Source organism: Gopherus flavomarginatus, chromosome 11 (genome assembly GCF_025201925.1).
Source record: "Gopherus flavomarginatus isolate rGopFla2 chromosome 11, rGopFla2.mat.asm, whole genome shotgun sequence".
Taxonomy (NCBI): domain Eukaryota; kingdom Metazoa; phylum Chordata; order Testudines; family Testudinidae; genus Gopherus; species Gopherus flavomarginatus.
This window is the reverse complement of record NC_066627.1, coordinates 7,435,345-7,460,478: the sequence shown is the minus strand read 5'-3', so window position 1 is coordinate 7,460,478 and position 25,134 is coordinate 7,435,345. Positions and strand designations below refer to the sequence as shown.

Sequence of the window (25,134 nt, the reverse complement as noted above, 5' to 3'; positions counted from 1 at the left end):
TGGAAAGGGTGGAAGCTTTTTATTTCTGTTAGATAGTTTTGATCTTTAGTTTGGATAGTTGACCCTAAGGAATGGGCTAAAGACTGTGCCCTGGCTGGAGGGATGAGTTATCTGAAAGAAACCACCACTGCCCCAGAGTGACTGTTGACAAGGGCTGCTACCCTACAAGGAGACTGTGATGCCATGCCATGCCTGGCCATAAGGAAGTGCAGAGTGGTGAGTAAACCCTGTTACAATGCTTTTTCTTACATTAACTGCAGCATGTCTGAACCAACTATATTTTTGTAGTTTTCCTTGTCCACTGTCTTTTTTTCTACACCTCATGGCAAGCACTGTATCTCAGCCCTAGTCTACATCCAGCTCCTTCTTCCTTCCAAGGCAGTCTCACTGATGATAGCGCCTCTGGCAAACAGTAAACGACTGACTGTCCTTGGCCACTTTGATATTGTGTGAGTACATGTGCTGCCAGACCCCTATCTGCAGAAGCGGTTCTTTCAGCAACAAATTAATATGAAGTGATTTACTTTGTCCATATTGGATCCAAGGTTAAGGCAGTGTGGGGAATAACTGCAGGTTCCTAAAAGCACTAGGTAATTGTGCAGCTGGTGCCATGTCCAGCTACTGCAGAGTATTTATCTACCCTAGCTATTAGTAAAACCACCATCCCCATAGTACTTTATATAGGTGGCCAACACCATTATTAAAAAAACAAACAAAAAAAAGAATTGTTCATTGCTGTATAGAAAATGAGCCCTATGGGGTATATTGCGTATTTATAGAATGGGACACATTTTCAAGTTTGCCCCATTGTCCTCTACTGGGGGCAGACCAAGGATATTCTAGCATTTTATTTTGTAAAATATATGGGCTTTTCCTGATCTCCAGCAGAGGGATGCTCCACAGGCAAGTGATCCCAGCTCCAGAGGGAAGTGTAACTTGACCAGTGAGTGTTGCTTTTTCCCCTCCAAGCTCTGTCAGTCATATTTTTTTTGTGTGGATTGGTATGTTCTTGAAGGGTTGCACAGAGCCCCTGATCTAGCTCCCATTATTGGAGCTTTATAGATAAGGGGTAGGACCTCAAAGCAAATCTTGCACTGGGGAGATACTGCAGGGCATTGAACATGGCCTAAAAGCTGTTGCCAAGGTGATGCTGTCAGGAGTAGTTCCAGCATGCTGGACCAGTTGAAGCTTCATCTAGATTGGGCTGATTGAGGAAGTAGAGTGGACGGTAAAGGCATGTATTGCTGCAGCCGGGGCTTCATCTGGGATGGGCAGGGGGATTGTTTCCTGCTTCTGTTATGCATACCTGGAAGTATAAAACAAAAATCGGTTTCTTTATTGATTGTTTTTCCCCTCAATTTAACATACACATGATAACTTGTTGTAGGGAGTTAGGACAACTCACCTTGATGGTGTCCCTTCTTGGCATGGAAATATTTTATTTATAAAAGTAGCCCTTCCCAGAAGGTCACTAACAAAAATATCTAATGGACAGGCAGTAGATACTGAAGTGGTGGAGCCAATATTTCAAAGCCAGTAAATAAATTGCCTCTCTGCTTTAGAAGTACGTTTTAGTTTCCTCTTTGAGTGCTAGCTAACAGATCTTTTATGGCCAAACCTCAGCATCTGCACAAAGTCTTAGGCAAATCCAGAAACTACATGTAACTGACCAATTTGCCACGCACATAAATCTGCCTACAAATGTTGAGGAAGTCTTTAAGGAGGTCTGTTAAACATTTGGCCCTGAGAGTCATGCAAGAAAGGTAGAAATGTAAAAGTTGTTCCACTTATTTGTAGCAGATTGCTTCTTTAATGTGCATGTCCAGCATGTGTCTTTATGATGACAGTTAAGGGACAGGCTGAATCTGCTTTAAATTGCAAAATCTATTGGATAGAGGGATGGTGTCTGTAGCCTCTGTTTGCCTGAAGTTGGGAATGGGTGATGGGGTAGAGTACATGATGATTACCTATTCTCTTCATTTCCTCTGAGGCACCTGGCATTGGCCACTGCTGGAAGACAGGGTACTGGGCTAAATGGACCTTTGGTCTGACCCAGTATGGCCATTCTTATGTTGAATAAGTTTCATAAAGATGTGTTCAGCTACTGAGGTTCTTATTATCCCAGAAGAAATGTAACATTTTCATGGACTCTGTCTGCAAGGGTTTCACTACATAGTTTGCTGTATTCAGCTGCTTGATGACCTTAAAGGGCCCATCCCCTGCAGCCTGTAGTTTCTCTTTCTCACGAGAATGAGAACTGTCACCTGGTCCCTGGTAGCATAGGAGAGGGCACCTATTTGCTTCCCTTGGGCCTAGGGTAAATTTTCCCTGGACAAGTCCATGACCTCAGTGAGCTTTTCCAGAAAAGTGAGTACATATTCCATCCCCGATTTTCCATCAGAGGAGGCCTTCCCCTCCCATTCATCCCTCAGCACACATCCAGGATAAGACAACACATCCAGGATAAGAAATCAACTTGGTGTTCATGAGAGAGTTGGCCTTGGATTTGGGGATGCTGACAGAGATGGAACTGAGGTCTAGGATGAACAGGTTCACCAGGAAGAAGTACACTGGGGTTTGAAGATGGTGATCTAGGGCTACAGCTCTGATGATGAGAAGATTCCCCATCAGACCTGCCAGGTAAATCACCAGGAACGCCACAAAATGTAAACTCTGGAGCTCCTGAACATCAGAGAATCCCAGGAGAAGGAACTGGGTCAAGGTGGTTTGGTTGGACAATTTCTTCCTCAGAACATTGTGTGCTGCCTCTAGAGAGAAGGAAAAGGACAATAGTGAGGATTACATCAGTAAAATCAATCTCCTTTTGTCAAAGCCATATTAGTTCATTTGAGTCAGATCCTTGGCTTGTGCAGATTGGTGTAATATGTTAAGGGGAATGCAGGAACCATTGAGTCCAGTGGAGTTAGCCCAGATTTACACTGGGCAGTGAGAGGAGAGTCAGGCCCATTGACTGAATGAAGCTGAAGGAAAACAGAGTAAACACCATTTGCTTTGTAGGGAACTGTAAACCTTTCCAATCAAACAAGTGTAAAGTTAGGTGAATCGTATCTTAATTTCATAGAGGGGGGAAATGAAGACAAGAGGGCTAGAATCTTCTGTTAGATACACAAATTTTATCTGGGGTAATGTCACTGAAAGCAGTGGAATTACTTTGTGTTTACACTGATGCAAATGGGAGTAGCATCTACCACGGAGGTGAAAGAGCTCACTCATGATTATACAATGACTAAGCTGTAGAATCAGGAACAGAAACCAGTGTCAGAGAAAAACTCAGTTCTCGCTTTTTGTTTGGGTGCAGCAAAATCAAATACTTTATTCTAACTCCAGCAATTGCAATAGAGGGAGGGAGTGCCCTAGGACACTCGGTCGCCCCAGTCCCGGACAGGTCTCTCAACACATAAACAATTACAGCAAGCATTTATACCTTTGTTACAGACAATAACAAGCAATAATACAGACAATAATGAGCAACCGCTGCATTTTGTTTATACATAGGCTATCCTGCTATCTTATTTTTCTCACTTCTGGGCGCCAGTCTATGTATTTGATTATCAGTGCAAGGTTGTGATAACTTCTCACATAGTTCTTTCCTACTCGCCTCACACTATCCTCGCTTCTACAAGTCTCACGTCATTAGGGTTACAGCTGGCCTAACTCTTGCTAACAGACTAACATGCATTAAGATCCCCTACAAATCCTTGTCAATTCTTTCCCTACTTCCACACCAGGAAGAATTTTGAATCTCAGTCAACTATTCTAGCAATGACCCAATACTATCTCCCCAAAACAGAAAAAGACTGCTTTCTCACTTCTATAATGTATAGCACCCCATGGCCCCACTGCTGTCCCAAAGGCAGAATTTGAACCCAGGAATCCTGATACTGTCCAGCCCTTCCCATAATCATTAGATTACATTCTAACACCAGAGTTGGGAATAGAGCCAAGGAGCCCTGACTCCAAGGCATCCATCCTAATCACTACACCATACTGTTCCATTGTTAAAAAATGTAGAAATACTGCACAGTGATATAATTAGCAGGAACTGTATTAGTACATGAGAACTTAAGAACAGCCATATTGGATCAGACCAAAGGTCCGTCTAGCTCATTATCCTGTCTTCCAATGCTGGCCAATGCCAGGTGCCCCAGAGGGCATGAACAGAACAGATGATCACCAAGTGATTCATATCCTGTCGCCCATTCCCAGCTTCTGGCAAATACATAGTAAGATGTTAGGGTTTTTTTCCCTTCATCCTGCCCTGGTTCTTTGTTACACAGACCGAAAGCAGAAGATGGGAAGTCTGAAGCGCAGACAATGTGATGTTTATTGGGGTTAATCAACCAAACATATCAATTGCTCTATATGCCGCAGAGCCTTCCCTGTGTCCCTTTCACCTTACATAGCAGGCATAATTACACTTGCAGTGCACACCCCTAGTCACACCCCTTGCTATTTATGGTCATGTTCCGTCTTGGAGGGTTGTGAGTCTGAGGGGTTCAGTACCACCTCTTTTGTATCCCATGGGAGGGGTAAGGAGTGATGTGTTTTGATCAGGGAAAGGCATTTCTTTGGTTTTAGTGTTTTTTATGCCTTCCACTCAACTCCTCTGACCACTCTCGACTGGTTGCTTGACCTTATCTTGGGACAGGAGTTGAAGGAGGACTGTCCTTCAAGTGTACACTTGTATATTAAACTCCTATTATGTCCAACAACACATTAGCTGTATCTCTTATCTCTTATCACCCCATCTGCTTGTGGACAGATATAACACACAGTGTCTCCTGTTCTTTGTTCGCACATGTTAGTAAAGATATAAAAATATCAAATGGGCAAACAAGACCCAAACTTCTATCTCAGTCAAATATACAGGCCTGAATAGGGCATTGTCATCACTGACACTCCTAACAATCTCCTAACCGGTAGGATGAAAATACCTCAATACTATTAGGATGAGGTGGTTAAGATAGGATAAAAGAGGAAGAAGTTATTCATGCATATTCATGATGAACAGCAAGGCCTATAAATTCCTGGCATGGATAGGCTCATTGGAATTCTCAATGGGCATTCTAGAGTCAAACTAGGATCTGTCTCAACCTTTCCAGAACTCTCAAAGCGTACAGTAAATATAGCCTAGCTAATGATGCTGGATATTATTACAGGGTTGTATTATTTTTCCTTACATATTTGGATTGTTTTACTTTCAAAACAAATCATAGTGATAATAAAAATGTTGCAATTTCAAAATCTCTTCCCAGCGTGTTTGTGTTATTGTCACTGACGTGCACAACAGACCTCCCAACTAAACATTAATACTGATAATACTCGACCTAATCTTGGGAAAAGAAACTAACTAATTCAAGTTTTTAATGGGAACACTAAATAATTAATACCTAATCAATAGATCAGACAACATAAGATGTTATACAGAGGCCTAAACTTTGGGGTATGTGCTTTCTCATCCGTCTCTATAGATAAAAAATGCAGATAGTGCTGTCCCTGGATTCTATGGCATTCCCCTACCTGGGTGTTTTAGAGGTGACACCAGACTTGCAGTTGTTGGTCTTGTGTGGCCCAGTGCAAATTCATCTCTCAGGTAAACTGCTCTGGCAACATTAACTCCAGGTGGTGATGAGCCCTTTTATATCAGGACTGGGTTTGGCTCACTGGGTGCTACAGCACCACTACGTTTTGGTTGTTGGAGGAGTTGCTCAGATGTTCTCTCTGGCCTTTATCAACAATTAGGTTTCTGGGACGTTTGTGTGTCCATGGCTTTTGACACCACCCTGCTGAGTAGAATAGAGAGAGATCATCATTGACAGGGATTGGCATGGAGTAAGGATGGCGGGCCACTGCCCAGGTCATCAGTGCTATTTAGATCACTACTGCTGAGATTTTCAAAGCTGCCTTGAGAATTGGGATGCCAATTCCCATTAAATTCATTCAGAACTGAATATACAAAATCCTCCAAGTTGCTTTGCAATTTCAGCCCAAAAGGCTAGAGAAAGGTCAAAAACACTTTTGTTGAGCCCCTCCAAATATCAAGAGCTTTCTAAACAACAGCTATGTCCAGATATGAGTTTAACACACACATACACGTCTTTTTTTAAGTGATCCAAACACACACCCCTGGACCAAACACCTAAGAACAATGAAGTTTCCAAAATGTAGGTTTGCTCTCATCTCAGTGAGATAATTGCTTTAGTTTTTTTTGCCTCCATCTTCACAAACAAGGTCAGCTCCCCGACTGCTGCACTGGGCAGCACAGAATGGGGAGGAGCTGACCAGCCCTCTGTGGAGAAAGAAGGGTTTGGGACTATTTAGAAAAGCAGGATAAACACAAATCCATGGGGCCAGATGCCCTTCATCCAAGAGTGCTAAAGGAGTTGGCCATCATCTTTGAAAACTCATGGCGATTGGGGGAGGTCCCGGATGACTGGAAAAAGGCTAATGTAGTGCCCATCATTAAAAAATGGAAGAAGGAGAATCCAGGAAACTACAGGCCAGTCAGCCTTACCTCAGTCCCTGGAAAAAGCATGGAGCAGGTCCTCAAGGAATCAAATCTGAAGCACTTAGAGAAGTGGAAAGTGATCAGGAACAGTGAGCATAGATTCACCAAGGGTAAGTCATGCCTAACTAACCTAATTGCCTTGTATGACGTGATAACTGGCTCTGTGGATGAAGGAAAAGAAATGTATGTGTTATTCCTTGACATAAGCAGAGCTTTTGATACAGTCTCCCACAGTATTCTTGCCAGCAAGTTAAAGAAGTATGGACTGGATGAATGGACTATAAGCTGGATAGAAAGCTGGATAGATCTTTGGGCTCAACGGGTAGTGATCAATGGCTTGATGTCTAGTTGGCAGCCGGTATCAAGTGGAGTGCCCCAAGGGTCGGTCCTGGAGCTGGTTTTGTTCAATATCTTCATTAATGATCTGGAGGATGGTGTGGACTGCACTCTCAGCAAGTTTGCAGATGACACTAAACTGGGAGGAGTGGTAGACACACTGGAGGGTAGGGATAGGATAGAGAGGGACCTAGACAAATTAGAGGATTGGGCCAAAAGAAACCTGATGAAGTTCAAAAAGGACAAGTGCAGAGTCTTCCATTTAGGATGGAAGAATCCCATGCACTGCTACAGACTAGGGACTGAATGGCTAGGCAACAGTTCTGCAGAAAAGGACCTAGAGGTTACAGTGGACAAGAAGCTAGAGTGTGCCTTTGTTGCCAAGAAGGCCAATGGCATTTTGGGCTGTATAAGTAGGGGCATTGCTAGCATATTGAAGGACATGATCATTCCCTTCTGTTCGACATTGGTGAGGCGTCATCTGGAGTACTGTGTCCAGTTTTGTACCTCATGCTACAAGAAGGATGGGGAAAAAATGGAAAGAGACCAGCAGAGGGCAATCAAAATGACTAGGGGGCTGGAGCACATGACTTATGAGGAGTGGCTGAGGGAACTGGGGTTGTTTAGTCTGCAGAAGAGAAGTGAGGGTGGATTTGATAGCTGCTTTCAACTACTTGCAGTGGGGATTCCAAAGAGGATGGATCTAGACTGTTCTCAGTGGTAGCAGATGATAGAACAAGGAGTAATGGTCTCAAGTTGCAGTGGGGGAGGTTTATGTTGTATATTATGTAGCTGTCGCACAACTGTACCAGGAGGCACTCTGGACAGCTGCAATCCACAGGGCCCTAGGCTGGAACATGGAGTAGAGTGCGGAACCAGGTTCCCCCCCAACCTCCCAACTCCTGATTAGACACAGGAGGGATTGACCTGGACTGTGGCTTCTACCAGAGGGGAAGGTCTCTGGGCTGTCTCCTGACCCACTGGGTAAATCTGTGAGGTGAGAAAATCTCCTAATAAGTGCAGGACCCACCAAGATGGAGGAGAAACTTTTTTTCACAATTAGGAAAAACTTTTTCACTAGGAGGCTGGTGAAGCACTGGAATGGATTACCTAGGGAGGTGGTGGAATCTCCTTTCTTAGAGGTTTTTAAGGTGAAGCTTGACAAAGCTCTGTCTGGGATGATTTAGTTGGGAATTGGTCCTGCTTTGAGTAGGGGGTTAGACTACAGGTCCTTTCCAACCGTAATATTCTATGATTCTATGATCATCTCACTTCAAGATGACAAGAAGAATCTGGTCTCACGTTGATACAGGATGAATGGTTATTCTGTTTTATGGATATTTGACATTCAATCCTAGCTGGACACATTTGAAAATGAGGTCCTTTGAAAATTCCAACTGAGGACCTTGTAAAGTGGGAACATACCCAGCCTCAGAGTTTACAAATGAGCCACCTCTTTATCTTGGTTAAAGAAAACCAGCAGAAATATAATCCTGGAGCGTGACAGTGCTCAACATTGAGCCTCACATTCAACTCTGAGTGCCTAAGAATTGTTCCCCCTCTAGGCCACTCATGGAAACATTCCCAGACACATCAAAGCTCCCTGAATACAACCTGATGGATTCATGGTGACTTGCCTGAAAGGCACTGGAGAGTTTTGTCTAGTTCCCAGAGAACAAGTGTGCCCATCACACCTTCATCCACAATATTGGTAATAATATTCCCCCTTCTGGTCTGTTACCATGGAAAGGTCCACAGGCATGAAGAAGGGAATCCTCCGTCAGACATTATTTAAATCTGAATATCCAGACAACTTGTTTCCAAGAGTTTTAAAAAAGTTGTCTGCAGAGCTCACTGAATCATTAATGTTTCATTGTAGTGAGTCATGGAACACAGGGGAAGTTCCAGAACACTGGAAATAATAAATTGGGTTAATAAAGAGATGGATGTTGATGTAATATATTTAGACAGTTGGAAGGCATTTGAGGTGGTACTGTGTGACATTTTGCAAGGATTGGTTCCTGGCCCAACACAACATTTTTATCAGTGACCTTGAAGAAAGCATAAATTATAACTCATAAAGTTTATGGGTAACAGAAAAATTGGGGGATTGGTAAATAATGAAGGGGATGGGCCACTGATACAGAGTTATCTGGATCAGTTATTAAATGAGACATGCAAACAATAAAAATATAAGAATATAAGAAAGGGAATGAACATAAGAGGGAATTAACAGAACAGGTAATCATCAAATGATCCAGCTTTTGGCAAACAGAAGCTAGGGACACCATTCCTGCCCATTCTGGCTAAGAGCCATTGATGGATCTATCATCCATGAATTTATCTGGTTCTTTTTTTAACTCTGTTATGGTCTTGGCCTTCACAACATCCTCTGGCAATGAGTTCCACAGGTTGACTATGTGTTGTGTGAAGAAATACTTACTTTTGTTTGTTCTAAACCTGCTGCCTATTAATTTCATTTGATGACTCCTAGTTCTTGTGTTATGATTAGTAGTAAACAACATTGCCTTATCTATTTTCTCCATACCAGTCATGATTTTATAGGCCTTGACCATATCTCCCCTTAGTCCTGTCTTTTACAAGCTGAAACTTCCCATTCTTATTAATCTCGTCTCATACGGAAAATGTTCTATACCCCTAATAATTTTTGTTGCCCTTTTTGGAAACTTTTCCAATTCCAATATATCTTTTTTTGAGATAAGACGACCCTATCTGCACACAGTATTCAAGATGTGGGCATACCATTGATTTATATAGAGGCAATATGATATTTTCTGTCCTATTATCTATCACTTTCTTAATTATTCCCAGCATTCTGTTTGCTTTTCTGACTGTCGCTGCACGACGTTTTCAGAAAACTATCCACAATGAGTCCAAGATCTCTTTCTCTTTCTAACAGCTAATTTAGACCACATCATTTTATATTTATAATTGGGATTATGTTTTCCAATGTGCATTACTTTACATTTATCAACATTACATTTCATCTGCCATTTTGTTGTCCGGTCACCCAGTTTTGAGAGATCCTTTTGAGTCTGCCTGGGTCTTAACTATCTATAGTAATTTTGTATCATCTGAAAATTTTGCCACATCACTGTTTATCCCTTTTTCCAGATCACTGATGAATATGTTGAATAGGACTGGTCCCAGAACAGACCCCTGGGGGACACCACTATTTACCTCTCTCCATTCTGAAAACTGACTATTTATACCTACCCTTTGTTTCCTATCTTTTAACCTGTTACCAATCCATGAAACACCTTCCCTCTTATCCCATAGCACATTATTTTGCATAAGAGCTTTGGTGAGGGACCTTGTCAAAGGCTTTTTGAAAATCTAAGTACACTATATCCACTGGATCCCCTTAGTCCACATGCCTGTTGATCCCCTCAAAAAATTCTAGTAGATTGGTGATGCATGATTTTCCTTTATTAAAACATCTTGACTCTTCCTCAACAAATTATGTTCATTTATATGTCTGACAATATTGTTCTTTATTATAGTTTCAATCAATTTGCCCGGTACTGAAGTTAGGCTTGCAGGCCTGTAATTCCCCACATCACTTTAAAAAGTTGGCATCATATAATCTATCCTCCAATTATCTGGTACAGAATCTCATTTAAATGATAGGTTACAGACTACAGTTAGCAGTTCTGCAATTTCACATTTGAGCTCCTTCAGAACTCTGGTCCTGGTGACTTATTGCTGTTTAATTTATCAGTTTGTTCCAAAACCTCCTCTAATGACACCTCTGTCTGGGACAGTTCCTCATATACATAATCTGAAAAGAGTGGCTCAGGTTTGGAAATCTCTCTCACATCCTCAGCCATGAAAACTGATACGAAGAATTCATTTAGTTTCTCTGCAATGGCCTTATCATCCTTGAGTGCTCCTTTAGCACCTCGATCGTACAGTGGCCCACTGGTTGTTTGGTAGGCTTCCTGCTTCTGATGTACTTAAAAAAAAATTGCTATTACTTTTTGAGTCTTTGGCTAACTGTTCTGCAAATTTTTTTTTTGGTCTTTCTAATTGGAATTTTACACTTCATTTACCAGTGTTTCTGCTCCTTTCTATTTTCCTCACTAGTATTTAACTTCCACTTTTTAAAGGATGCCTTTTTGCCTCTCACTGCTTCTTTTACTTTGTTGTTTAGCGACTGTGGCTCTTTTTTGGTTCTTTCATTATGTTTTTTTTTAATTTGGGATGTACATTTAAGTTGAGTCTTTATTATTGTGTCTTCTAAAAGTTTCCATGCAGCTTGCAGAGATTTCACATTTGGCACTGTACCCTTTAATTTCTCTTCAACTAACCTTCTCATTTTTATGTAGTTCCCCTTTCTGAAATTAAATGCTGCAGCGTTGGTCCACTGTGGTGTTTTTCCTGCCACAGGGACACTAAATTTAATTATATTATGGTCACTATTACCAAGTGGTCCAGCTATATTCATCTATTGGACCAGATCCTGTGCCCCACTTAGGACTAAATAAAGAATTGTCTCTCCTGTGGTGGGTTCTAGGACCCATTTAAGGTGTCAAGAAACTTTATCTCTGTATTCTGTCCTGAGGTGATATATACCCAATCAATATGGGGATATCAGAAATTCCTCATTATTATTATTGAGGTTTTTTGTTTGTTTGTTTTAATAGCCTCTCTAATCTCTCTGAGCATTTCACAGTCACAATCGCCATCCTGGTCAGGTGTTCGGTAGTATATCCGCAATGTTATGTTTTTATTATTCCAGCATGGAATTACTATCTATAGAGAGCCTATGATACAATTTGGTTCATTGAAGACTTTTACTTTGTTAGATTCTAAGTTTTCTTTCACATATAATGCAAACAGCATGACCTGTTCTGTCCTTCTGATATATTTTGTACTGAGGTATTACTGTATCCCATTGATTATCCTCATTCTACTGAGTTTCTGTGATGCCTATTATATCAATAGCCAATATTATATAGGATATTATATCAATATTAATTTTGATATGGCTAAATGTAAATGTTTAGAAACATCTAGAAACAAAGAATTAGGCCATCTTACAGAATGGAGAACTCTATCCTTTGATTTGGGGGTTGTGGAGATACTCAGCTGAACATGAACTTCCAATAAAATAGGTGTGAATGAATGGGTTCAGAGAAGAGCCATGAGACTGATTAAAGGATTGGAAAAATGCCATCTATTGATAAACTCAAGGAGCTCAATCTATTAAGTTTAACAAAGGTAAAGTTAAGGGGTGACTGTCAGAAAAGTTTTGTTTTGTTTTGCTTTGTTTTGTTTTTCCTCCTAAAAACTCTCTTCAGCTAAAGAGAAAGAGGCTAGAGAATGTTGTTAGAATAAGTGTTACTTAATATTCTAAATTTCAAATGCTTTAAGGAGCTGGATTCTCATTTTCAAAAGTGCCCCAATAATTTCCTAGAGGCACCTAAATATCTTTAAAACTTGGCCTTAGTAACTTGGGAGTCTAATGACTTCTTTACGCTTTTAGCACTACAGCAGTATAGCTGCAGCCTAGTCCAAGTCTTTTTAGAGAACCTTCAGAGTTAGCATTTGCCATCTTGTTACTATTAAGACAATATTTGCAATAATTATTTTGAGCCCTATTTTCAAATGTTGACTCTTTTTTGTCCCAATCATGAAAAGTGACCTATCTTGGCAGACTTCTCTGTCTTGAAGTTCTCAGACTATTTTTTAAAGCACTGGGACTGTACGTCAGTAGAGAGATTGTGTTGTGGAAGGTTCCTCTCTCATTTGTGATCCTCTACCTCTCCATTCAGATGAAATTATGGGGATTACCCATCTTGCCCATTCAACATCACATAACATCCCAGCACAAGCTACAGAAATTGTTCATATGGAAATGTGACATTAGGATACCATTAGTAACTGGATTAAGTATTAAGAACTGTAGACCTAGCCCAGGACCTAGCTCCAGGAGTCACGGAATTACAACAGAATCTCAGTTTTTTTATTTTTTTAAACAAAAGTAATTTTCTATTCTTCATGCACTGAAAAGCTAGAAAACAACCCATAACTAAGATGATAGCAAATGTAACCAATACAACATCTGCCTGAGTCTGCAGAGAACCTGATACAGTGAAAATGTCAACTCCAGATGCGGAGTTAACTCTACCACATGGATCAATTCTGGGAGACAAAACCCAGTTTTTTACAGATGTACCACCACTTCTCCCCACTCTTTCTGGGAGTACCTCTGAAGTTGCCTGCCTCATGCTGGAGTAGGTGCTTTCTCTGGGTGGGTGTCTGTGACTGAGCCTTTCCCTGCTCTCTGATCCCTCACCATCCCTATTATGTTATCTAGCTGCCGCAGACCTAATGTGTATATGTTCATCAGCCAATCTCCCACCTGGGTGCCCACCTCACACATTTCTATGAACTATGATCTCAAGATCTTAGACTATTTCAGGGTTATTAAAATTGGATGGAGGTTCTAAACAATAAGAATCTCAAATATAGAAACAAACATAAAACTAGGGATCATGGTACAGATACTCTGGTCACGTCAACTGGAATAGGTCCATAGCACTAGGCAAATTTACGTCATCTGGGCAGCTGGCCTCATTGACTCCAATGGTACTATGACAGATTTACACAAAATATGTGTGTGGGCAGGACCGATGTACAACAGATATGGACCTGGCCCCTTTGACTCCAATGGCGTGACAGCTGATTTACAAAACACAGGGATCTGATCCTTCCTATTGGTTCAGTCTCTCTGACATACCTACAATCAGTGTGAAATAAAAAGTTTTAAGGTGGCATACAGCATCACACCTGCAGAGTAAAGTGCCTTTTATTTTTGTGTTCATGTTCATAGAATTTCTGAAAGAAAGAAAGCCAGGCCCTCTATCCCTATAAAAGTTGAAATTCAGATACAGAAAAATCTCTGCAACACTGAATTCCTCCAAAGTTTGGTCCCCAGTGGAAATGAGTCGCTCCTTAGCCCTCAAAAGTTACACTCTGGCAATTAATCCCAATGGGGCAAAGAGCTAAAACCATGCCAACTGGATAGAAACTTTTGTCTTTCATTCAGTTCAGATTCATGGGCAAATAAAACTGATTTGAAATTGTTTTAGGGGACATATCCCCAATTGGTGTAAATCAGCAGTAGCTCCAATGGAGTTAATGAGGCCTGATTCTCAACTGGTGAAAACTGACATAGCTTCATCGCTTTTTTTCGGGCCAGATCCCCAGCTAATGTAAAACAAAATCCCTCCATTGAAATCAAAGGGCCACATCTCTATTTGCTATAAAAAGCCCTAACTCCTCTGAACTCAATAGAACTGTGTCAATTTACACCATTTTGGGACATTACACTGAGCTTTTAGTGTTGGCCTCCAGGTACCTCTTAGTGACCAACATCAAACAGCCAGAGCAGCCTCAGCTGTGGGTTTCTGTGGTGGCTGCATCCCAAGAACTGCTGACGAAATAAAAGAGAAAAAAAGGTTTCTACTCCCCCAGAGCTGATTATGTGGCATTAATGAAGAAACAGGCTATTCCAGGCCTGCTGGGGCTCTGGTGCCACTGGGCTCTCAGCTGTTGTAGGTCACATGTCTGTGCTACAAATATATATTCTATTCTGTGAGAAGCCACATGGGACTCAGCCTTGCCTTGTTTTTAATCCAGGGCCCTTTCAGGGATTCTGCCATCATGTGAGATTCAGGCTCGGTGCTCCTCCCCATCTGTGGTGTTTAGGATCAGCTAGGGCAGCTTGTCAAGGTAGTTTGTTACTGAGGTAAGATCAGATTCAGCTATTTAGCTCCAGACAAGGTATATCCTGGGCTATGACTGTGTCTGAATCCTGTGCAGGGAAGGATCAATTTCTGAGATGGGAGGGATTTCTAATCCCCAACCCCTTTTACACCTTCACATTTCAGCCAAGCCTGTCCAAAGAGGGGAGCGCCAATCTGTAGAATGGGTTCCTGTCTGCTAGGAAATTCAGAGAGACCCAGCAACTCAGTGAATATTGCAAAGAGACTGGGAGACAGCAGCTGGATAATATAGTGGTGAGACATTATCGACAGGTGCAAGGACAGACAGTGACAGAAGAATCCTGGCAGTGGACTGCCCAGTGCTTCAGAGGCTGGGAAACAGTCCACAAAGACCAATACTGTAAGTCTGCTATTTCAGTTAAATATGCTTGGGTGCTAATATACTGGAGCAATGCAATACTAGAACTATGAGTTACAATTGGAGCTCTTTGAAACTTTTACTATCATTTAATCAAATATCTAGAGATGCTCATTTTTTCCAGCATAAAAATTTCTATTTTCATTGAAATTGTAGAAACCAAGCCATTTTTTGGTTTACTGAATGAAGAGCCAAACAGTTGTGGGTAAAAAATGCTGAAAACTGAAAAAAATTCACTGAGTTTTAAAAAAAAAAAAGAAAAAAAATTCCAGTGGATACATTGATTTTAAGGATAGCACAGACCTATCACAATTTTTTTTTCAATTTAAAACCCACTTTTCCTTTGAAATAATTTAAACAGAAAATATCTGAATTCCCCATATTGAAAACTAATATTTAAGCCAGTGGGCCAGCATTGATATTGTCCAATAACACCCCTGTTCCAATCATGTTTATTGCTTTTTCAAAAAGATTCTTGCAAAATGGTAACACTGAGGGAGCAGCAATGTTAGTATCCTCAGAATATGTTTTATACATAAAGGCATCTTTAAACTGAGGCACGGAGAGTTTAAGCCCACAGACAAAGCCTGTCTCTGCTCAATGACATAGAAGAGGGCAATGTGGCTAGCCTTCAGATATCCTGTTCTAGCATCGTATCCTCTGTCCCACACTGATGCCCTCTAACCAAAAATACTCTTAACAGGTGGACAGCATAGAAACATAGTAAGACACAGCCTATGTCCCAGAGAGCTTACAACTGAAGTAGGCAGGACAGAGAAAGATAGGGAGAAGAAATAGAGGTACAGGAAGGCCCACGGTCGCACAGCAAGTCAGTGGCAGAACCAAGAATAGAAACCAAGTCTCCTGATGGTCACTGAAAGGCAAAGGCCACATATACAGTCACAGAGGGAAATTAAACAACATAGAAGTGGCTAAGTGATGCTGTTACCTCCTCATCACACAGCGATGGAAATGCAGCTGGGATTTGGTGCCACAGATCGGTTTTGGAAACAGGCAGCAGGCCATCTCTGTTGTTGCAGTGGAACTCTTACCACTGAGCTGTCATTGAAGATGCTTTCTAAGTCCATGTCATATTTCTTCAGAAACTGGAAATCAGGCAGCATTTGATTTTTAATACATTACCTCCACATCCAAGTTTGCATATTTCCCCAACAGGGGAAATAGCTTGGCTAGATCATTGGGGTGGGATGTGCTTTGCTCCATCTATCACACAGCATTTTATCAAGCCACATCCTGAGCCAGATCTTCAAATGGTGTAAACTGATGCAACTCCACTGACATTAAGGAAGCCATGCCAATTTAGACTCGTGTGTTATTTTGCGATTCCTAGTCAATGGCAGTGACAAATGCTGTGCACCTTTCACACTCCTACAGTCAGATATTACCGAGGGAAATCAGGGCCATACTTAGCGTGTAGATGTAATCCCAACCGTTGTCTTTGTTCTTCCCTCCATATTCATCACACAATGAACTGAGGAAGAAAATGTCCAAAGAAACCACCATGACCGAGTTCCTTCTCCTGGGATGCTCTGACGTTTGGGAGCTGCAGATTTTATACTTCTTGGTGTTTCTAGTGATTTACCTGGCAGCCCTGATGGGCAATCTTCTGATCATCACAACCATAGCCCTCAACCACCATCTACACACCCCCAGTTTTCCTTTGAAATAATTTAAATGGAAAATATCTGAATATTCCAGATTGGAAACTTTGATTTCAACCAGGTTGCTAATATTAACATTATCCAGTAATAGTAAAATTTGAACCCAGACACTCTATTGCAACTGTGTATATTTCAGTTTCAAAAGTACACTTATTGAATGGCAATACTGAGAAAGCAGCAAAGTTGGTAGCCCACAGCATATTAATGCCTTAGATGGAGAACAGAGAATTGAAGCCCTCCCTCCAAAGCCTGCCTCTCTTATCCCAGCCAAGGACATAGAGAAGATGAATGGGATTAGAACCTAGACCTCCTGCTCTAGAGCCATATCCTCTGTCCCACACTGCTGCTGGCTAAACACATATGCTGTAAATGGGAACATACATGTAACAAGACATAGCCCATCCCACACAGAGCTCACAGTCCAAGCAGACCAAGCAGAGAAAGGGTCAGAGCGGAAACAGAGGCACTGGAGGGAAGTGACTGGTTCAAGATCACAGAGCAGGTCAGTGGCAGAGACAAGAATAGACCCCAAGTCTCCCGATGGCCAGTGACCCACACAGACATAACATGACAGAGGTAAGCATTGCAGCAAAGAGGTAGCTGAGTGATGTTACTACTCCATTGTTACACTTAGACTGAAGTGTGATCTTGTGTCACAAATCAATACATATGCAGGCAGCATATCATCTATGTTGTGCTGCAGTGGAATCACTAAAGACAAGCTCTCATACACGATGCTGAGCAAGTCTATGTCATATTTCCCCGGAGAATGGATATCAGGCTGTCTTGGAGGGCTGTTTGTAGCAAGAGAGGATACAGCCTGACTAGCATGTTGCATTGGGTTGTACTTTGATTCATCCTTCACACAGCATTTTATGAAGCCACATCCTGGGGCAGATCTTTAGATGGTGAAAACTGCAGTGGGGGAGGTTTAGGTTGGATATTAGGAAAAACTCAGAGAGTGATGAAACACTGGAATGTGTTACCTAGGGCAGTGGTGGAATCTCCTTCCTTAGAGGTTTTTAAGGTCAGGCTTGACAAAGCCCTGGCTGGGATGATTTACTTGGGGACTGGTCCTGTTTTGAGCAAGGGGTTGGACTAGATGACCTCCTGAGGTCCCTTCCAACCCTGATATACTATGATATTCTATGATTCTATGATGCAGCTCCATTGACTTTAAGGGAGTCATGTCAATTTGCACGTGTGTGATAACTCACCACTTCTAGTTAAATAGCAGGGACGAGTGCTGGGTATTATTGACACTCACATCATAACATAATGCTGCAGGGAATCAGGGCTACTCCCTATCTCACTCTAATCCCCACCACTGTCTATGTCCTTCCCTCCACAGCCATCACACAGTGAAATGAGAAAGAAAATGTTCAGCCAAACCACCCTGACCGAGTTCCTTCTCCTGGGATTCTCTGATGTTTGGGAGCTGCAGATTTTACATTTTGTGCTGTTCCTGGTGATTTACCTGGTAGGCCTGATGGGGAATCTTCTCATCATCACAGCCGTAGTCCTCGACCACCATCTTCACACACCCATGTATCTCTTCCTGGTGAATCTGTCCATCCTAGACTTCGGCTCCATCTCCGTTACCATCCCCAAATCCATGGCCAATTCTCTCATAAACACCAGGGTGATTTCTTATCCTGGATGTGTCACCCAAGTCTATCTCTTTCTCCTCTTCATTGCAACTGATCTTGCCCTACTCACCATCATGGCATATGACCGATATGTTGCCATTTGCCAACCACTGTACTATGAGATAGTGATGAACAGGAGAGCTTGTGTCCAAATGGCAGCCAGTTCCTGGATTACTGGTATTGTCTACTCTGCCCTGCACACTGGGAACACCTTCAGGCTGCCCTTCTGCCAGTCCAGTGTCATCAGCCAGTTCTTCTGTGAAATTCCCCAGCTACTCAAGCTCACCTGCTCTGACTCATACCTCAGTGAAATTGGGGCTATAGCCTTTAGTATGTTTTTAGGTTCAAACTGCTTTGTTTTTATAATTGTGTCTTATGTTCAGATCTTCAAAGCAGTGCTGAGAATCCCTGCTGAGCAGGGCCGAGGTAAAGCCTTCTCCACCTGCCTCCCTCACCTCACTGTGGTATCTTTGTTTCTTTGCACTGGCTTCTTTGAGTACATGAAACCCACCTCCAGCTCAGCACCAAATATGGATCTCATGATGGGTGTTCTATATTCCCTGGTGCCTCCAATAATGAATCCAATCATCTACAGCATGAGGAACAAGGAGATCAAAGCTGCATTAAAGAAATTGATTGCATGGAGGTTAATTACCAAGTATTAAAATGTCCATCATTAGTACTTGATTGAGATTTCATTCTGAGCTTCTTTATGGATATAATCAACTGATGACAAAATTGTCCCCTTGAGAAAATAGGGTGCAATCTGTTAATGAAATCATAAAATCTGGACTAACTCCACTGAAGTAAAATGAGTTAATTTAGAATTACATCACTGTAAAAAAGATCAAAATCTAAATATCTATCCATAAATGTACACACACACCTTTCTATCTGTCTTATACTGCTAACGTCACCTTGCTATCTGAGCATGTTGCACAGAATATCGATAGCCATAGCTAAGTCACTAGTGGACTTCATGAATTTTCTTGCGCTTCTCCTTTTTAGGGGGATAAAATTTGTGATTGGGGTATGAGAGTTTTGGCTTGTTTGTTTGCTTGGTTATTTCTTTTTCATGTTGTTTCATTTTATTTATTCATTGCTTGGCTTGCTTCTTTGTTCCAGGTGACTTTTGGGGAATAGGAATTTGCAGGGTGGAATATGTTTGATTAAATCTGGATATCCATTTATTTTGTCATCTATTCATTGTGTCAATATCATAATGTCTTTTAAAGGATTTTCTGGATGACTTAAATTTTCCTTTCTGAAATGATGAAAAATTTAAAAAAGTTTCTGTAGATTTATGGATACCTGAATTCCTGTTTAAATGATTGTTTTAATGCTGATAGGATTTTATTGTCTTATTTATGATGTGATAGGGCACCTACTCCATATAAAATTATGTGTATTTTTTTTTTAATAAATAAATAAATAAATACTGTATTCTCCTTGCTATGATGAAAAGGCGTTTTGGAAGAGAAAACTATTGCAATGTTTCCTAAAGACAAACTGAGTCTGGGTAATAATCATAAAAGTTTATTCTACCAAACAACTGCAATGATTGATCTGGAATTGCTCATACTTTTTGTTATGTTACACTTTGTTCCTACAGTGGTAAATAAATTGTACTTTGTATGGTGAAGGCTGGGCTAGTCACTCAACTTACTACTGGTCACAGCTCCTGTGGGAAGAACTGCAGGTACCAAGCACAGTGGGAGAAATAACGGTGGGCGCACAAATTGCTATAGCCAATTTGAGAGGGAAAATCACGTCATTCAACTGTAAGAGAGGGACAGGTGGAAGACGGAGACGTGGGGTGTGCACTCAAAGACCAGAGCAGAAAGCAGAGGTTATTCTAACCGTACAACCATAACACATGAGATTTACCCATTTGCTTCAAAGGATAGATTGGGATCTGGCCAGTGGTCTCTTATCCTCACGAGGATCCAATTGTGTCTAGGTCACATAAGTTGGCTGCATTATTATTATTTATTGCCAGTTATCTCATCATAGAAGTCAATCAGGTTGGTCAGGCATGACTTGCCCTTGGGGAATCCATGGTGACTATTCTTGATCACCTTCCTGTCCTCCAAGTGCTTCAAAATGGATTCCTTTAGGACCTGCTTCATGATTTTGCTGGGGACTTAAGTGAGGCTGACCAGTCTGTAGTTCTCCAGGTTCCCTTTCTTCCCTTTTTAAAAAATGGGCACTACATTAGCCTTTTTCCAGTCATCTGGTACCTCCCTCAGTCATCATGAATTTTCAGAGTTAATGGCCAATGGTTCTGGATTCACATCAGCCAACTCCCTCAGCACCTTTGGGGGCATTACATCTGGACACATGAACTTGTGCATGTCCAATTTTTCTAAATAGTTTTTGACATGTTCTTTCACCATTGAGGGCTGCTCACCTCCTCCCCATTCTGTATGCCCAGTGCAGCAGTCTGGAAGCTGATCTGGTCTGTGAAGATTGAGGCAAAAAATGCATTGAGTACTTCAGCTTTTTCCACTTCCTCTGTTACTATGTTGCCTCCCCCATTCAGTAAGGCTCCCACACGTTCCCTGATCTTCTTCTTGTTGGTAACATACCTGTAGAAACCCTTCTTGTTACTCTTCACAACCCTTGCTAGTAGTAACTCCAGTTGTGCCATGTCCTTCCTGATTACATCCCTGCATACTCTAGCAATATTTTTATACTCCTCAAAATTCCTCCACAGTCATCTGTTCAAATTCCACTTCGTGTAAGCTCCCTTTTTTAATCTAAGCTCTCAAAGCTTCACTTATAAGCAAAGTGGTCGCCTGCCATATTTTCTATTCTGTCTGCACATTGGGATGGTTTGTTACTGCACCCTCAAAGAGGGTTCTTTAAAATACAGTCAGCTTTCCGGGACTCCTTTCCCCCTCATATTAGCCTCCCAGGGGATCCTGCCCATCAGTTCCCTACTGGAGTCAAAATCTGCTTTTCTGAAGTCCAGGGTCCGTATTTTGCTATTCTCCTTTCTTCCTTTTGTGAAGATCCTGAACTCAATCATCTCATGGTCACTGCTGCCTAGGTTGCCACCCCCTTCTACTTTCCCTACCAATTCTCCCTGCTTGTAAGCAGCAGATCAAGAGGAGCACAGCTCCTAGTTCAGAGGTAGGCAATCTATGGCACATGTGCCGAAGGCGGCACATGAGCTGATTTTCAGTTGCACTCACACTGCCCAGGTCCTGACCACCGGTCTGGGGGGCTCTGCATTTTAATTTAATTTTAAATGAAGCTTCTTAAACAATTTAGAAACCTTTTTTACTTTACATACAACAGTAGTTTGTTATATATTATAGACTTCTAGAAAGAGACCTAAAAACTTTAAAATTTATTACTGGCACGGGAAACATTAAATTAGAGTGAATAAATGAATACTCAGCACACCACTTCTGAAAGGTTGCCAACCTCTGCCCAGTTTGTTCCTCCGGCATTTGTACCAGGAAGTTATCCCCATCACTCTCCAAAAACTTCCTGGATTGTCTGTGCACTTCTGTATTGCTCTCCCAGATCTCAGGGTAATTGAAGTCTCCCATGAGAATCAGGGCCTGTGATCTGGAAACTTCAGTTAGTTGTCCAATGAAAGCCTTGTCTACCTCATCCTTCCTATCTGGTAGCCTATAGCACATGCCCACGCCCTTGTTGCTCTTGCCTCTAAACTTAACCCAAAGACTCTTAACAACCTTTTCTCCAGTTTCATACTGGAGCTCTGAGCATCTTACTGCTCTCTTATATATAATGTAACTCCCTCACCTTTTCTGCCCTGCCTGTCCTCCTTGAACAGTTTATATCCATCTGTGACAGTACTCCAGTCATGTGAGTTATCCCATCAAGTCTCTGTTATTCCATTCACATCATAATTCCTTGACTGTGCCAAGACTTCCAGTTCTCCTTGCTTGTTTCTCATTCTTCTTACATTTGTGTATAGGCACTTAAGATAACTCGCTGATTGTCCGACTTTCTCAATATGAGACACGAGTCCTCCCATCTTGTCCTCTCCTGCTCGTGCTTCCTCCCGGTATCCCATTTCCCCACTTACCTCAGGGATTTGCTCCCCTTCCGCTGGTGAACCTAGTTTAAAGCCCTCCTCACTAGGTTAGCCAGTCTGCTTGCGAACATGCTCTTTTGTCTCTTTGTTAGGTGGAGCCCATCTCTGCCTAGCACTCCTCCATCTTGGAACACCATTCCATGGTCAAAAGATCCAAAGCCTTCTCCCTGACACCACCTGCATAGCCATTTGTTGACTTCCATGATTCAACAATCTCTACCCGGGCCTTTTCCTTCCACAGGGAGGATGGATGAGAACACCATTGTAGCCCATGTGGAGAATAAGGAAAGGGTAGCAATCTGAGGGCTTGATGAGTCTCGGCAGTCTCTCTGTCACATCATGAATCCCAGCTCCTGGCAAGCAGCAGACCTCTCTGTTTTCCCAGTCAGGGCTGCAAATAGATGACTCAGTCCCCCTGAGGAGGCAGTCTCCCACCACCATCACTTGTTTCCTTCTCTTGGAAGTGGTGGTCATGGTACCCCCATCCCTAGGACAGTGCATTTCATGCCTTCCAATCGGATGGAGTCTCCTTCTGCTCCCTTCCCTCAGATGTACCATCTATTCCACTCTCCACATTAGTACCTATGGAGAGAACATGAAAATGGTTGCTCACCTATATCTCCATTGCTGGTACATGGACGCTTTTCTTCTGGAGGTCACATGTTGCTAAATTTCTTCACCCTTCTTCTGTCCCGGCTGCACAGCCTGCTCTGATTCTTCAGAATGTTGTGCCCATAGAAGCATATCCTGACATTTGTCCAGGACATCTTCATTTTCTTGTATGCAACACAGGGTCGATACTTGTTTCTCCAGATCTTGAAACTTCTTTTCCAATATGGAGACCAGCTTACACTTGGTACAGACAAAGTCTCTTTTGTCCTGTAGAAGAAAGGCAAACATGGCACATCCTGTGCAGGTAACAACAGCTGAACGCTCACCATTCATATTACCTTCCTTCTAAGGTACCTTCCTCAGCTGTTGCAGTAACTACTCAGAGACACCTGCAAGATGAAAGCATCAATGCACTTTCTCCAGGTGAACTCCCAGGCAAACTCCCTCTCATAGACACATAGACTCATAGACTTAAGATCAGAAGGGACCATTATGAACATCTAGTCTGACCTCCTGCACAATGCATCTGCACAATGCAGACCACAGAATCTCACCCATCCATTCCTGAAACAAACCTCTAACCTATGTCTGAGTTACTGAAGTCCTCAAATTGTGGTTTAAAGACATCAAGGTGCAGAGAATCTTCCAGCAAGTGACCCATGCCCCATGCTGCAGAGGAAGGCTAAAAACCTGCAGGGCCTCTGCCAGTCTGCCCTGGAGTAAAATTCCCTCCCAACCCCAAATATGGTGATTGGTTAAACCCTGAGCATGTGGGCAAGACTCACCAGCCAGCATCCAGGAAAGAATTATCTGTAGTAACTGAGATCCCACCCCATCTAACATCCCATCCCATTGGGCCTATTTACCTGCTAATAATCAAAGATCAATTAATTGCCAAAATTAGGCTATCCCATCACACCATCCCCTACATAAACTTATCAAGCTTAGTCTTGAAGCCTCTGTTAGCCTCCGCTGTTTGCCACTCATCTGATTCGCTGCTGACTGCCTTTTTATAATAGTCAGACCCTCTCAAGGCCTACCTGGAACAAAGAACTCCCAATTCACACTTTTCAAAGAATCAAGCACACGGTGAAACTGACAAACTGTCTGTGCAACAGACACTCAGATACTCACCAACACAGCTCCTTTAATGCAGCACTTAGTGTACCTCCTCTTGGACAGATTCCAGGCAAAATCCCTCTGTTAGTCTGGAGTCACTGGAGTCAGTCTGGTTTCATACAGGTGTAACAGGGAACAGGATTCTGTCCAATATTTTCTTCCAACATGTTCAACTTCTTATGAGAGTTGGGTTCCAATATGAACATGAAGAGTCAAATATTTATGATGTGAAGAGCCGCATGTTGCAAACTTTCAAGTCTAATCCTCTTAATCCATCTGGTTGAGAAGGAGCAAGTGGAGTGACCAAGTGCTGGGCCCTAGAGGGATTTGAACTGGCATTAATCTCTGCTGCTTGGGACAAGCTTCCTCCATTGGAACATTGCATATCCCGTGGTAGCACTGCCTCGCTGTTTGTCTCCCTCTAGTGACTAGATCACATAGAAATGATGAGTCTTCTGCAGACTTTCAGCTGTGGGAGCTGGTTCTTCAGCACCAGCAGTACAGCATGTGCTTGCAGATCTGGCGCTGGCGAGCCAACATGGATCTTTCAGAAGCACCCTATCAGCTGAACGAAATCTGTTTAAAAAGCCAATGAGTAAAGGTCCTGGATTGTTTTCAAGACCTTGGCATTTCATCTTATTTTAAACTGATCTCTGGGGGGGCCCAGATCCCTTCCCCTCTGAATGAGCTTTGTTGGCATTGTGTTCCTCAAGGTAAAGCAGCAGGTGAGAGTGAGCAGGAGAAAATATCAAACAGTAAAATGGAGCACGTGTGAGACTCTATTCATTGGACATAAATAAACCAGTTGTTAGCTTCACTGAAACCAGTGGCCATGGGTCTCCTTTCACCTTGGTTGTGATCTGACATCCAATGTAATCTCTCCTTTTCAAGCTATTCCAATGTGGATAAATAAAATGCCTCTGTGCCAGAAGGAGAGACAGAACAATGACCAAGAGATTGTCT

At 42.1% G+C, this 25,134-nt stretch overlaps 1 protein-coding gene across 1 annotated transcript; it reads left to right on the top strand.

Moving 5' to 3' along the window:
- The first annotated feature begins 15,007 nt into the window (after window positions 1–15,007).
- On the top strand, window positions 15,008–19,033 carry LOC127031818 (olfactory receptor 14C36-like). Its single transcript, XM_050918846.1, has 2 exons — window positions 15,008–15,019; window positions 18,071–19,033. Exon 2 carries the CDS (start codon window positions 18,086–18,088, stop codon window positions 19,031–19,033), a length of 948 nt encoding a protein of 315 aa, XP_050774803.1. The 5' UTR covers window positions 15,008–15,019; window positions 18,071–18,085.
- Window positions 19,034–25,134: the final 6,101 nt, after the last annotated feature.